Raw genomic sequence first — 12388 nt, forward strand, 5'->3', positions numbered from 1 at the left:
TGGCAAGTGCCCGGTGACCGTGTGGATCTAATAAACCCTTAAGGCCCGGCGGCAGGATGGATGTAATAAGCCCTTAAGGCCCAATAGATTCGTGTTATTTTCTCACTCACACTGCGGCTTCTTTCACGAGTGTGAGCGAGAGAGCGAAACATAATACATATGTCCATTTTTAGAAACAATTTTCATATTTTTAGCTTTTGTGCAATATTTGTTAACGATTGGCACGTTGGCTACGCACCCATGAATCGAATCGAGAAAGGCTTCAAGATTGCTAATTACATTTTTGGCAACCGTTTGTGATTTAAAAAAAGCGGTACGAATTTTCAAAAACTCCGCTTTCTGAACCTACCACGGACTTAGAAAATCCATGGAACATTTAATGTAAGGGCTCCTCTACACGATGGCCCAGCGTAGGCCAGTCTAAGGTAGGCAGCTATGCGGTCGAATGAGATAGCAATATCATTTGTTCCCTCTAACGCATAAATGCATCCCTTGGACTGGCCTATGCTGGGCCATCGTGTAGAGGAGCCATAAGTTCCGGTTCCGGACTCCGATTGGGAATGAAATAGACTAGTATTGCCAACGTAAGGAATTAATTAATATAACCTGTCACCCACAATCACTTGACGCCTAACGAGCTTTTGTTTTGGCTAATTTGGCTATAATCTGTGGCAAAGTTTTTACCGGTGACCGCTTTTTTGTCTTTTGAAGTATTTTCATTTCAATGCCGTGACTAAACTTCTACAATATAGAATAATAAGTTACAATAGGAACTGGGTTTCAACATCTTTTTAGGATGGGTGAAGAAAGCCAGGCGACACAAACGCAAACCCAGAATTCGCAGATAGAATGGAGTCAACCTACCACTCCAGGTTGCATACCGACAATATGGGGTAGACTTTATTCGACCAAACTTTCATTGAAAGGGAAGCTGTGCTGGAAGGCTTCTAGTTACCCCGAATACTATGGTAAGTGTATAATTATAGTTAAAGTTAATTAAGATATCTATATTAACCAATAAATACTTGCTAACTTGACCTTGTTGATTTTTTTTAACTGTTTAGGGATGATAACATATTTCATTTATATTATTTTGTCATTAAGAAAATCCTGAATTGTACAGATCTCATACAGCCAGAATTCAGCCTTGGAAGGGCTCTTTCATGCACATTTGTTATGAAGAAAGATATAATTAAGGAAGATATCATTAAAAATATTAGCAAGCAGCATTTTATGATAAGAAGAGACATGATGTAAGTACTGCTTAAACATTTTGTTTTGACTTTGTTTCATTTTGTAGCTTTGGCCCTTAAATTTTAAAAACCCTTGTTATGTACCTGTTGCACAAAGTACTACACCTGTGTGTTGTCTAAAATTTTTATTCTAACTAATTTATTTTGACCTCCAGGGAGCCTCTTAGCCCTGCTATTATAACAGACCTGTCCTATAATGGCACTTTTTTAAATGGTGAAAAAATTGGCAAAGGCAATAGCAGAGTCCTAGACGACAATGATGAAATATCTGTGACCCATCCTGCTGTAAAAAGTATGCATTTTTTATTTTATTTGTTTTTATATTGCTAAAAGCATGTTTTCTCCAGCAAAGCTTATTGTTGATGCTTAAGTACTTTTATTATAAATCACAATTTATGTACAAGTGGGCGAAATTGGGGATGATTGGTGCTGTTCATATACCTACCAGAAACAGCATTTAACTGCAGGTATCAGTATAGGCATCTAAACACTTGTGTCATCCCTGGAGTTGTAAGCCAACTAATGTTTGACCAACCACTCTGTTGACAGTAGTACAAGTCTCCCATGCAATCTCCATAGCAGTGTTGGCCGAAACTTTAATGCAATTAAAAATGATTGGCCATTAACCATTATAAATTGAACCGTAAACTGTACCCGTCCGTTACGGTTACGGTTAAATTTATAATGGTTAATTGCAATGAACATTCGGCCAACACTGCTCCATAGCTTCTATGAACTAACCTGTACCAAACAAAATGTATTTTTCAGTTTTTATTTTCAAAGACCTATTGAAGGAACAGGATAAAGTACCTACAGAAATTTCACAAAAATACTATATCTCAAGGATTCTTGGCCAAGGAGCTTGTGGGCTGGTCAAGTTAGTGTATGACAAGGTAGGGATGTCAAAAAGGCTATGTTTATAATGTGGCTTTACAATAACTACTCCTTGACTGTTTCTGATGTTATTCATATTTCAGACAAAATGCACCAAGCATGCAATGAAAATCATTAAAAAAAGCAGAATGACTAATGGACAAATTAATAATCTGAATAACCCGGAGAAAATTCGAAATGAAATAAATATTATGACTGCCTTGAGGCATGTAAGTATAAACTGTAGTTTAAACAAGTCATATTATAAACTAGCTTCTGCCTGCGAATTTGTGTCATCTGTATGGAATGGTGATGGTTATTGATATGATAACTACCTCCATACCAAATTTCATCTAAATTGGTTCAGGGTGAAGTTTAAGAGGTTTTGCATTCATAATATTTGTGGATTTCTCATACTAAACCTTCAAGGGTTTGGGATTCGGACTTTCAGTATTGCTGAAATATATAAAACAAGATATCTTATTATGCACACTATGAAAAACCCAATTATGGTAAAGTGTAAAGAAATAAGTTTTTGGCAAAAATTTCATTTCATCTACAATTCTAATAACCCCAAACATAAGTAGGTTGCATTGTTTCATCACATAGTTCCTGTGGCCACCTTCAGTCTATCATCAGATCAGCTTGATGGTACCATAATCATTGTCACCTGACTTACATATTAATGCAAAATTTGCTTCCAAGATTTGATCCACAACAACCCACACTAACTAACAATCTTACATACTAACAGGGCAAGTTAAGTAAAAGCTTGTCAAATACAATATCTCTATAGAGAAAAGTTTCAAGTGTTACATTATTTATTGTATTAACACAAGTTGTCATTGTTTCCGTACATTCTTTGTACTTGGCTTGTTACTTGCATTGTACATGCATTTTGTTTTCAGCCATGTATAATATCTACGGAAGCTGTATATGACTCGCGTGAAGCCGTGTACATCATCCTGGAGCTCATGCAAGGTGGTGAACTGTTCGACAGGATCACTAAACATGGACGTCTGACAGAAAAACTGACCAGATTCTTGTTCAGGCAAATGGTGCTGGCTGTCAAGTATCTGCACTCTCAGGGCATCACTCACAGAGACCTTAAAGTATATATTTCTTTATCTAGAACCTACTACAATAATAGTAAATCAAACAAAGTGAACACAGTCTCCACAGACGTGTTTTTTTTTAATCAAAAGTTTCTGAATATCTCTAAGATCTTACTTATTTTATAAATTATACCATCATCTATCTACAAGTAAGTTAACTATATTTTATGAATTGGCTGTCTGTATTTTTTACTCACCAATTTCTCTCGGTCACTAAGCAATACATACACACACACATACATATTAACATTTATTAGATACTGATTTATCAGATTCCAATTTATTTGTTTTCAGCCTGAGAATGTGCTATTAGAGAGCAAAGATGACGAGACACTGGTGAAAATCAGCGATTTTGGCCTGAGCAAGTTTGTTGGCGAGGACAGCTTCATGAAGACCATGTGTGGAACGCCACTTTATTTGGCTCCGGAAGTATTAAAGGCAAACGGAAAAGGATATGGACCTGAGGTTGATGTTTGGAGTCTGGGTGTAATTTTTTTCGTTTGGTAATTATAACTGTCAAATACTATAAAAGCCAAAAATGAATTCCTGTGTTCATATCATAAAGCACCAAATAGTAAGAGATAAGTTATACCTTATGATTATATACTTATTAAGTATAGTTGACAATATATATTGTATTTATCGTTCTTATTTTTCAGCCTGGCAGGGTACTTGCCCTTTTCAGCGGAATACTCGGACATGTCTCTTCGAGACCAGATAGTAGCTGGCCGTTTTCGCTTCTCCCCGCCCCACTGGGAAGGCATTAGTCTCCGGGCCAAACAACTTATGAAGAAAATGCTGACAGTGCCCGTTGAAAGGAGAATAACGCTTGACCAAATTCTGAGGCATAGCTGGATGCAGGTAAAACTTTTAAGTCCATTGATCTAAAAATTAACAAACACAATACCATTATTAATTTAATTATAATATGAAAGCTTTTCCATATTCCCAATAAATTAGCATATAACATTTATCACTTGCCCCCGCGCGAAGTCAGAGAAGTGGAGTAAAAACTGAATAAAGAAGTTTAAATTAGCTTATAGTGCGCCACAACTGGCAAATTTTGATTTAGTCCCTATTTGTTCACAGGATGTTGATGTTATAAATAGGGTAGACAGGCTACTGATTCAATCTGTTCAAGTGAGGCAATTCAGCCAGCTTTCAGTTTCCTCAATGAACTCCGACGAAGAGAACAACAGTAACGCAGACAATTTAACTGTCATAAGATTAGTGGCTAAAGGAAAGCGCGGTCTGAGCGACAGTTTCAGCAGTTCTTGCGAACCTATCCCGAAGAAACTGAGGATAGCGCTGTCATCCATGGATGAAGACACTAGCTCAGCAAATAGCTTGAGCAACCCATGAACCTCAATAGGTCTGATAGCATGTAAGTTTCGCCTAGGCCACCAGTGCTTTCTGGTTACCAGACTGCAGTGGTTATTAAGTATGATTATTGTTATGTGTCTACCTCATTGTGAATTACCTTTATAAGTAATTATTTGAATTTTTTTTAATTACATGTTGTGTTGAATCGGGGCCTTTGAGTTTTCTGTGAGTTATATTACTAATTACCAAATCGAGTTGGAGGTAACTACTGGAAATTCCAGTGGTTACCACTGGTAAAAGGTGAGGAAAGAATCCTAGTAGTTGTCATTGGTAACAACTTGGTGGGAACTAGTCGGAATAGCCCATTAAAACCATAACAAGCAAATTTGGAAATATAATAAGCAGTTGCAGAAATTACAGCAAAGGCCCCTAAATCTATTTTTATATTTGTTGATATGATTGATTCTTATCCAATTTATGTGCTAATAATTGATTTGTGTGCTTTGTGTATCAATAACAAGCAACATTGTTATTGTTGTCTAAATGTTTTAATTGTTGATGTTTGACACAAGTCTTCAACTACAAAGTTTTCATTGTGATGTTTCAAATACCACCTGTTACCACTATTTTACTTATAGGTCCAGGGATAAAACCGCGAAAATCGAAGTTTATCAATTGCGGGCAATTTTCTCTGGCACTCTAATTAAGTCTTAGTGAGAGTAAAAGAGAAAGATCCCTGCAATTTGCGGGCCCCTGTACCCGTACCACGAGTAACTGACAGTGTCAACACTGACATATACGCTAACGTCTACGTAATTTCTTTACATCTCCCTCGCACTAATATATCAGTACGAGCAAGATGCATAGAAAGTAAGTTACGTTAGTGCCAAACTGGTGGATAGCTGTACTGGTCACGGCTGGGATTTTTTCAACTACCACTGGTAACATATAACTAATTCGAATTTTAACACGCTAGAATATGTCGTGCATCACAATGTATACTTTGTATTGTGTTTATTTGATTTTAGTACGTGAATGACGCCAGACGGAAATGACGGCGAAATGATTCCGCCTTTAAACCACCGACATTGTGCCATTTTACTATCATGTTACGTGTTGAAATAATTAGTGGGTACCGTAAAATGCGGTGACTAATGGAAACGGGGCTACTTTGATAATTAGTGCGTTTTATTTTAGTTCTGTTGATTTATTTTGAGTACCTAGTTATATAATTAGGTAAAAATATCGATATTTATCGTAAGGGTCATCACTCATCATTGGTCACCTCATTTTACGATGACGTTTCTGATTTATGCCTTTTTCCAATTAAAATGCCATTATAAAAAATAAATTACTTTTATTTTCTTCATTGCAAATTTACGATATCTAAAAAAACGATTTCAGTATTACATAGTAGCTATTACCTATGTAATTTAGACATTACGATTACTTCAATACATTTCAGTCTTGCCATTCAATACAGGTTAACCTTGATCTAGTTGGTTCCCACGATCTTCAATAAATTATATAAAAAAAAACAATAATCATCACACCTAGGGTCAATAAATAAGCCACGGAGTTCATTAATGAACTTAACGATTGTAGGTAAAATTGATTACCATTTAACGTTAAAACTGTTTTGAGTGCATAAAAAATTCTAATTATTAAATTTATATCATTCTAAATAAATTAGGAACATAATTGAAAATTTAACATTGACAATATGGAATAATCAAACTATTATTGAATTAAAAAATAATAACAAATGAGGTAATTATGAACAAGTCTTCAATTGCTTGAGAATCAATACATTTCATTGAATACGTTGATTCAAATAGAACCTATCATTTACATCCAGTCCCTCTTTTGCAACCAGCATGATTAAAATGCGCATTATAAATAGAACGTTATCTAGAGTTGATCTTGTGATGCCTATTTGAACCTATATAATTATATATTACAGTATCTCACACTAGTCACGTCACCGTATTTTGTCTATTCAAAATACCAAACGAAATCAGTCTTTACAACGACGCAATCAAACTTTGATTTCAAGCGCCTCAGTGAGTAATGCACGACTCTGCTCACAATCAGTATGAGTACACTCACAGATCTAATTCAATGTCTTAAGGTCACTTAGGAATTAAACTATTCGCCTGCCGCGTGTTCTTGGGCATTGCTATGTGAGGGCTCCGCACTTTGAGCTTCTGCTTCTGTAAAAATAAATACACTTTTGAAATATACAAACCTTGTGGAAGAAATATTTTATTGCAATGTTTAAATAAAGAAGTCTGCTATGGATAGAGCCATCCCCGATTTAGTTGGAAACATTAGATACGTAGTTATTATAAGCAAGTACGAGTAATACGTATATTAAAACAATAGTCACAAAGAGACATAACAGTAACACAGCGAGCTCGTGCACAGAAAGCGGTCTACCGAGTTGAAGAACTCACCACTACGCTAAACTATTTTTGAAGCAACTGAAACAATGTGAAGGATAGATTCACAACAAAACGTAATTTAAATATAAGTTACATAATACACAAAGTGAACGATAAATTATTATTTTAGTTAGTCTTGTTTTGTCTCAATGCGACTAGGTAAAACTATAATTAGTTGAAATACGACCATGAAAAGTCTAAACGAAAATAAAACATAAAATCATCAACAAAAAACTGGTGTTCTCTAACCAGTATTATATCAATGCTACTAAGTCAGTAACACTGAATCTCAAACATAAAAATTACTGACCGTGACATGAAAAAGAAAAATAAATGCGTAAAAAACTACTAGATTTAGGCAAACTACTCAAAACCGATGAAAATATTCATATGAATTACATACCAGCGATCGCTCTGTCCACTTTTAACTTGTCCCTGACGATGTAAATGGACGTCAGGAGGAAGAATACTCCTCCAATGACTTCCACGAAACACGTAACGAACAGCGCGTATTGCAACGCTCTGAACTGCACGCTATTGCTCGGTGACTCTTGTGGCATTGTGCCTAATGATTTTTTCAATGATTCCGATATCTGGAAAAAGTAATACACCCTTTAAATACATCATGCTGATACGCTTAGGTACATGACATACACACAAAATATGTTATTACTGTCAACTACTTAGTATGTACTAATATCAATGAACTATCATATATAATGTTGTAGCAACCCATTTTCTTGCTCTGATGCGATCCAGGCATTTGACACCACGTTCAACAGATTTACATTCACACGATACAATTTTAATAAAATAATTTAAATTGGACTCAGCTGAACTGTCTTCATGGAAACCATTTTTTCAGTTAATAATATTATTCTGACCATTAAAAATTAAAGTAATTAAACTTACCACTCCAACTAAATAGGGACTGCCCGCATCCCCAAACATGTGTGATATCAGGATCTGGAACGCTTCAGCAGTAGACCGCCGCGGAGGCACCACGACATACTGGAAACATAATGTAACCGTCAGCTCCGGACATCTTTTAAAGAAATGAGACATACACGTACAACTATTAAACTAGTACTAACAAAGCATAAAACGACATATTTACAACGCCAAACTAATTACATATGTAGTATTTCCTTTGTTCATGCGTAAGATTTGAGGCGTTTTATTTATAATATCTGGGAGACTGACCCCAAAAACTCCCATATAGAAAATTTCATCGAAATCGTTAGAGCCGATTCCGAGATCCCCGATATAGAATAAGAATTGCTCGTTTAAAGGTATAAGATTGATATCAATCATTCTATATTATTTAATAAATGCTTTGAGGAAAACGTTATCTTTATGTGTAGCTAATAACAATTTGCATAATATGTATATTATTTGATATCATGCGTCAGGAATTCTAATCATAAGCGTTGATATCAGCGCCATCTATGTAACATGGTCAACATTACTAATATGAAACATGCAAAACACAAGTAAGTTGCGTATGTAGTACCAGCCTTTGCCAATAGATGTCACTATTTTTGAATAAAATGAAATCGGTCCACTCAGCCCTGTTATCAATTATAGAAAAATATTCCAATGAATATAACTTTCTAAATAATTAATATTGATACACTAGATTATCACAACCGGGCAACAGTGGGCCGCTACGGCTTAATAAGTGTTTGCAATGACTGATTCAATTTTACGCATGCAACCCAAAGCAAATATACTACAAGTATACATATAGAAACCGGATACAGTACACATATTTACTTCATGCACCCGTTTACCACGATCCCAACTACTACACTACAAACTGATAAAAAACAAAATGTAATAAGCATCCAAATGTATTAGCCTTTATTTTACTAATAGGGGGTATTACTGCAATGGTCTGCCGCCAGGTGCAGCACTATCACTTATCGTAAATCACAGAGTACCTTAGGATGGTATTCCACCTGTCCAAGTTCTTGGTCCAATGTGTATTTGCATCAGATGCATCTCACATTTTGCTTAATGAGAGTGAGACGCAATACACTGGATAAAGAAATTGGACAGGAATACCGTCCTTATACATACTGTGCCTAAAACAGTTTTTTGACAAGTTTTCACAGATAATTTGTTACGAATAAATATTACATCAAGGCGGTTTGTTTACAGAGGGCCTGCCGCGAATCCCGAAAATCGGCATTTCGTTATCTGCCACTCTATCGCTCGAATATGCAAGAGTGATAGAGAGGCAGATAACGAAATAACGATTTTTGTGTTTCGCGGTAAGCCTTCTGTTGTGCTAGTGGCTCTCCCTTCGCAATTTTGCGTAATATTCCCTATTGGACAACTGCCACTTGACAATTTCAATTCCTGGGTTATCGACCCATCGAATAACAAACGTTAAAATTAGTGAATAACCCTTTAGAGTCAGACCAAGCTAAGTTGGCAGCGAATTTTATAGCCTAGATTGTTTATTTATTTATTAAGGTTTGCCAACAGGTGTAATACAAATACAATTGGACTTAAATTATAACCACAAAAATCATACCGGAGTATTCACCCAATTATAGGCAAACACAACTTCCTAATGATTGTGCAAGTGTTACTTTTAACGTCAAACTTCTATGAAATTATAACGAATTAATTAATTGCACGGCCTGGGCTATCAAAATCGGTGCCAACTTAGCCTGGTCCTACTCTACCATCGTATTTTCACGGAAACGCACAAATGTGTCAATGGTACAAAAGTACTGAGACTGACTGAAGTAGGATGACATTACGAAGTTTCCGAGAAAATAGATGGCAAAGGATTGTTTTCAGTACATCGTGTACATCGGTCAGGCGGCAGATCAAATGTTAATGCATCTTTACATTACATTTCATATTTAAGTATAACTATAAAGAGTATTAAAACGGCATCGGTCTGGATTTCTTTTTATCTACCGGAGACCACATCACAGTGTATTGCTACTCGTCGGTCTTACCGTTCATCGAACTGACAGGTGGCAATTGTCGCACCAGTTAAATAAAGGCATCATACTCTCGGACGAGAAGCCAAGCTTACCAGCGACATATCGGCCACTATTGCCCAGTTGAGATTCAAGAAGACCTCGCCGATAAACATGGCGACGAACGGTCCGTAGAAATAGTGGTCGCACAGAACGAGGCCGAGGGTCATGGCCGGCGCGGAGAGCAGGAGGCCGAGGCCGCAGATGACGGCGTGCGCGCGCGGGAAGCGCTTCACCAGCGCCGCGCCCAGCCACGCGCCCAGCGGCACGCCCAGCAGCCCCGACGTCATCGTGATCCCGCCGAACATTAGCGACACCCTTCGTGCAATATGGCGAGGTCAACACATGCATCCGGTACGGGTAGTTACAGCCCCGTGTTGGAGATACGTTACTTTTGCGACTCGTTTCGTTTCAAAATTGTAGGGTCCGATCCGGACTGGACTGGACTTATGTGATTTACGACAGCAAATTATTTCTTATTGTGAAAAAAAATCGCTTTTTTATAATACAGCTTTTGACGTTAAGATTTAAAAAGTCGCAAAAATAATGTACTAAATATTTAACGCGGCTTTTGAACAACATTAGTTAGTATATTTGGTATTATCAACAAACAACTTGAAAATTGTATTGTTCAAAAGCCCTGCAATATTACATGTTATAATTGAATTGTAATACATATTTATGCTTTAGTCACGATATCATGTGGTGAGAAAATATTTGATCTTATAAACAAAATAAGGTTATAATTAATTATAAGCGGCATTCTCTGAAAACAGCGCATGGATGGCGATGGGGTCATGAACTAAGACGAGTCGTATTCATTGGAATATTTTTCTTGACATATTGGGCGGTGGACGATTTCTGCTTTAAATGCTTGCACCATACGAAACTTAGCGCCCGCATGCATATGCAAGTATAGTGGGTTTTCTGCTACAATTATTTCATTGTACGAAAATAGTTTTGCATATTCTTTAATATGGTAAAATTGGGAAATAGACTTTTAACCACAATACACTTTGTTTTTACATAGTAAAATATAAATGGCTCAAATAATACGGTTCCATAAACCATTCGACCGTTAATCGATACGTTAGAGTCATTAGACGCAGAAATTATTTGAAATCAACGATTTCACACAACATCTAGCTGTTTCTTGTGTGAAATCGTCCTCTTGGTAGTGACGAAAAGTAGTTTTACGAGTTACATGTAGAAAGTTTTTGTTACAATTCTTATTACCAAAAAAGAAAAAGATGCGTGTCATCAGAAATAAAATATAAAAGTAGCAGAAGACCCTAGTTAAAGTCAGAAAACGCTCACCAATATAATATCGGCCACGATGGACCACGTCAGGTTGAGCGTGAGCATGCCCAGGAACATGAGCAGGTAGGCGGTGGCCTCGTGCGCGCTGACGCACAGCAGCGCCAGGTAGACGAGCGGCGCGGACGCGAGCAGCGCGAAGCCGCAGATGAGCGCGTCCGCGTCCGCCGCCGCCGCGCGCAGGCGCTGCGCCAGCGCCGAGCCCAGCGGCACGCCCAGCGCGCCCGCGCCCATGCCCACCAGCCCGAACTTGTACGACACGCTGCCGTCACACATCATGCTATACTCGTTGTAGCGTGCCAGCTAGGGTTTCTGCTCGACAATTTTCGAGGCGGGAAATCTCGAGAAATTCGTCCTTTGCCGAGGCGGAAAAAAAAACTCAATGCCTCGAGAACTCGAGAAATAAATCTCTTGTTGTAGTAAAAAGAAAACACGCGTATAACACGTGATGTGTCTATAAATAGTGTATTACTTTACGTTGTTAAATAAATGTACACAATGTTTTTTTTTTTCATATTCAGGCACTACATTTATTAGTTAACCAATCAAATATTAAACTGCCTTGATCCGTCCCCTATCGTTCTGGATTCAACAGATTTTCATATAATGTATCTTTTGAACTACTACCCTCAAATGTCTAAAGAATTCGTCTCGTTTAAGGTTCATTACTATGCTTCCTTTCCGTCTTTTATTAAAAACGCTTAAAATAATAGTAACTATTACTTATAAAAGCAAAGTAATGTAAGTAATCTTATATGACTTATAACTGTTCCATATTTGCCTCGACTTATTTTTTAAACGTGTTTTTCAATAAAAAGACACGTCATTAGATCACTTATCTTATTTCTTATGCCAAAAGACGAATTACATTACAGGGCCATGTAATAACAAATATTACAAAACGAATTTACTCTTAATAAATCAAATAATACCGATATATTCCTATTGGCAAAATAGAGTAAGTATATTACGTAGTAAATCTTCTGTAAGTTTGTCACTTCGAGTTAAATTAATTCACTTGAATATTCTTGCCTAATAAAACACCATATTGTGATTTGTAT

General features: G+C 36.9%; 2 protein-coding genes across 4 annotated transcripts in view; one reads left to right on the forward strand and one right to left on the reverse strand.

Annotated features, from left to right (window-relative positions):
* Positions 1 to 322: 322 nt before the first annotated feature.
* Positions 323 to 5108, forward strand: LOC133524204 (ovarian-specific serine/threonine-protein kinase Lok-like). Its single transcript, XM_061860089.1, has 9 exons — positions 323 to 968; positions 1124 to 1253; positions 1409 to 1545; positions 2022 to 2146; positions 2231 to 2356; positions 3035 to 3238; positions 3536 to 3744; positions 3901 to 4102; positions 4331 to 5108. The coding sequence occupies exons 1-9, from the start codon at positions 797 to 799 to the stop codon at positions 4601 to 4603; spliced, it is 1578 nt and encodes a 525-aa protein (XP_061716073.1). The 5' UTR covers positions 323 to 796; the 3' UTR covers positions 4604 to 5108.
* A 793-nt stretch (positions 5109 to 5901) lies between these two features.
* LOC133524207 (protein spinster) overlaps positions 5902 to 12388 on the reverse strand; it is a 49526-nt gene continuing 43039 nt past the window's right edge. The window contains exons 6-10 of one of the 3 annotated variants that reach the window (XM_061860094.1): positions 10067 to 10328; positions 7921 to 8019; positions 7412 to 7601; positions 7021 to 7047; positions 6643 to 6777 (exon numbers count right to left, since the gene is read on the reverse strand). In XM_061860094.1, coding sequence (XP_061716078.1) covers positions 7028 to 7047; positions 7412 to 7601; positions 7921 to 8019; positions 10067 to 10328 — 571 coding nt within the window. In that variant the 3' untranslated portion in view covers positions 6643 to 6777; positions 7021 to 7027. Of the gene's footprint in view, positions 6778 to 7020; positions 7048 to 7411; positions 7602 to 7920; positions 8020 to 10066; positions 10329 to 11327; positions 11590 to 12388 lie in introns of all 3 variants that reach the window. The other 2 variants (XM_061860093.1, XM_061860092.1) reach the window with 2 other exon arrangements.

The sequence above is a fragment of the Cydia pomonella genome, chromosome 13, assembly GCF_033807575.1.
Source record: "Cydia pomonella isolate Wapato2018A chromosome 13, ilCydPomo1, whole genome shotgun sequence".
Classification (NCBI taxonomy): Eukaryota; Metazoa; Arthropoda; class Insecta; order Lepidoptera; family Tortricidae; genus Cydia; species Cydia pomonella.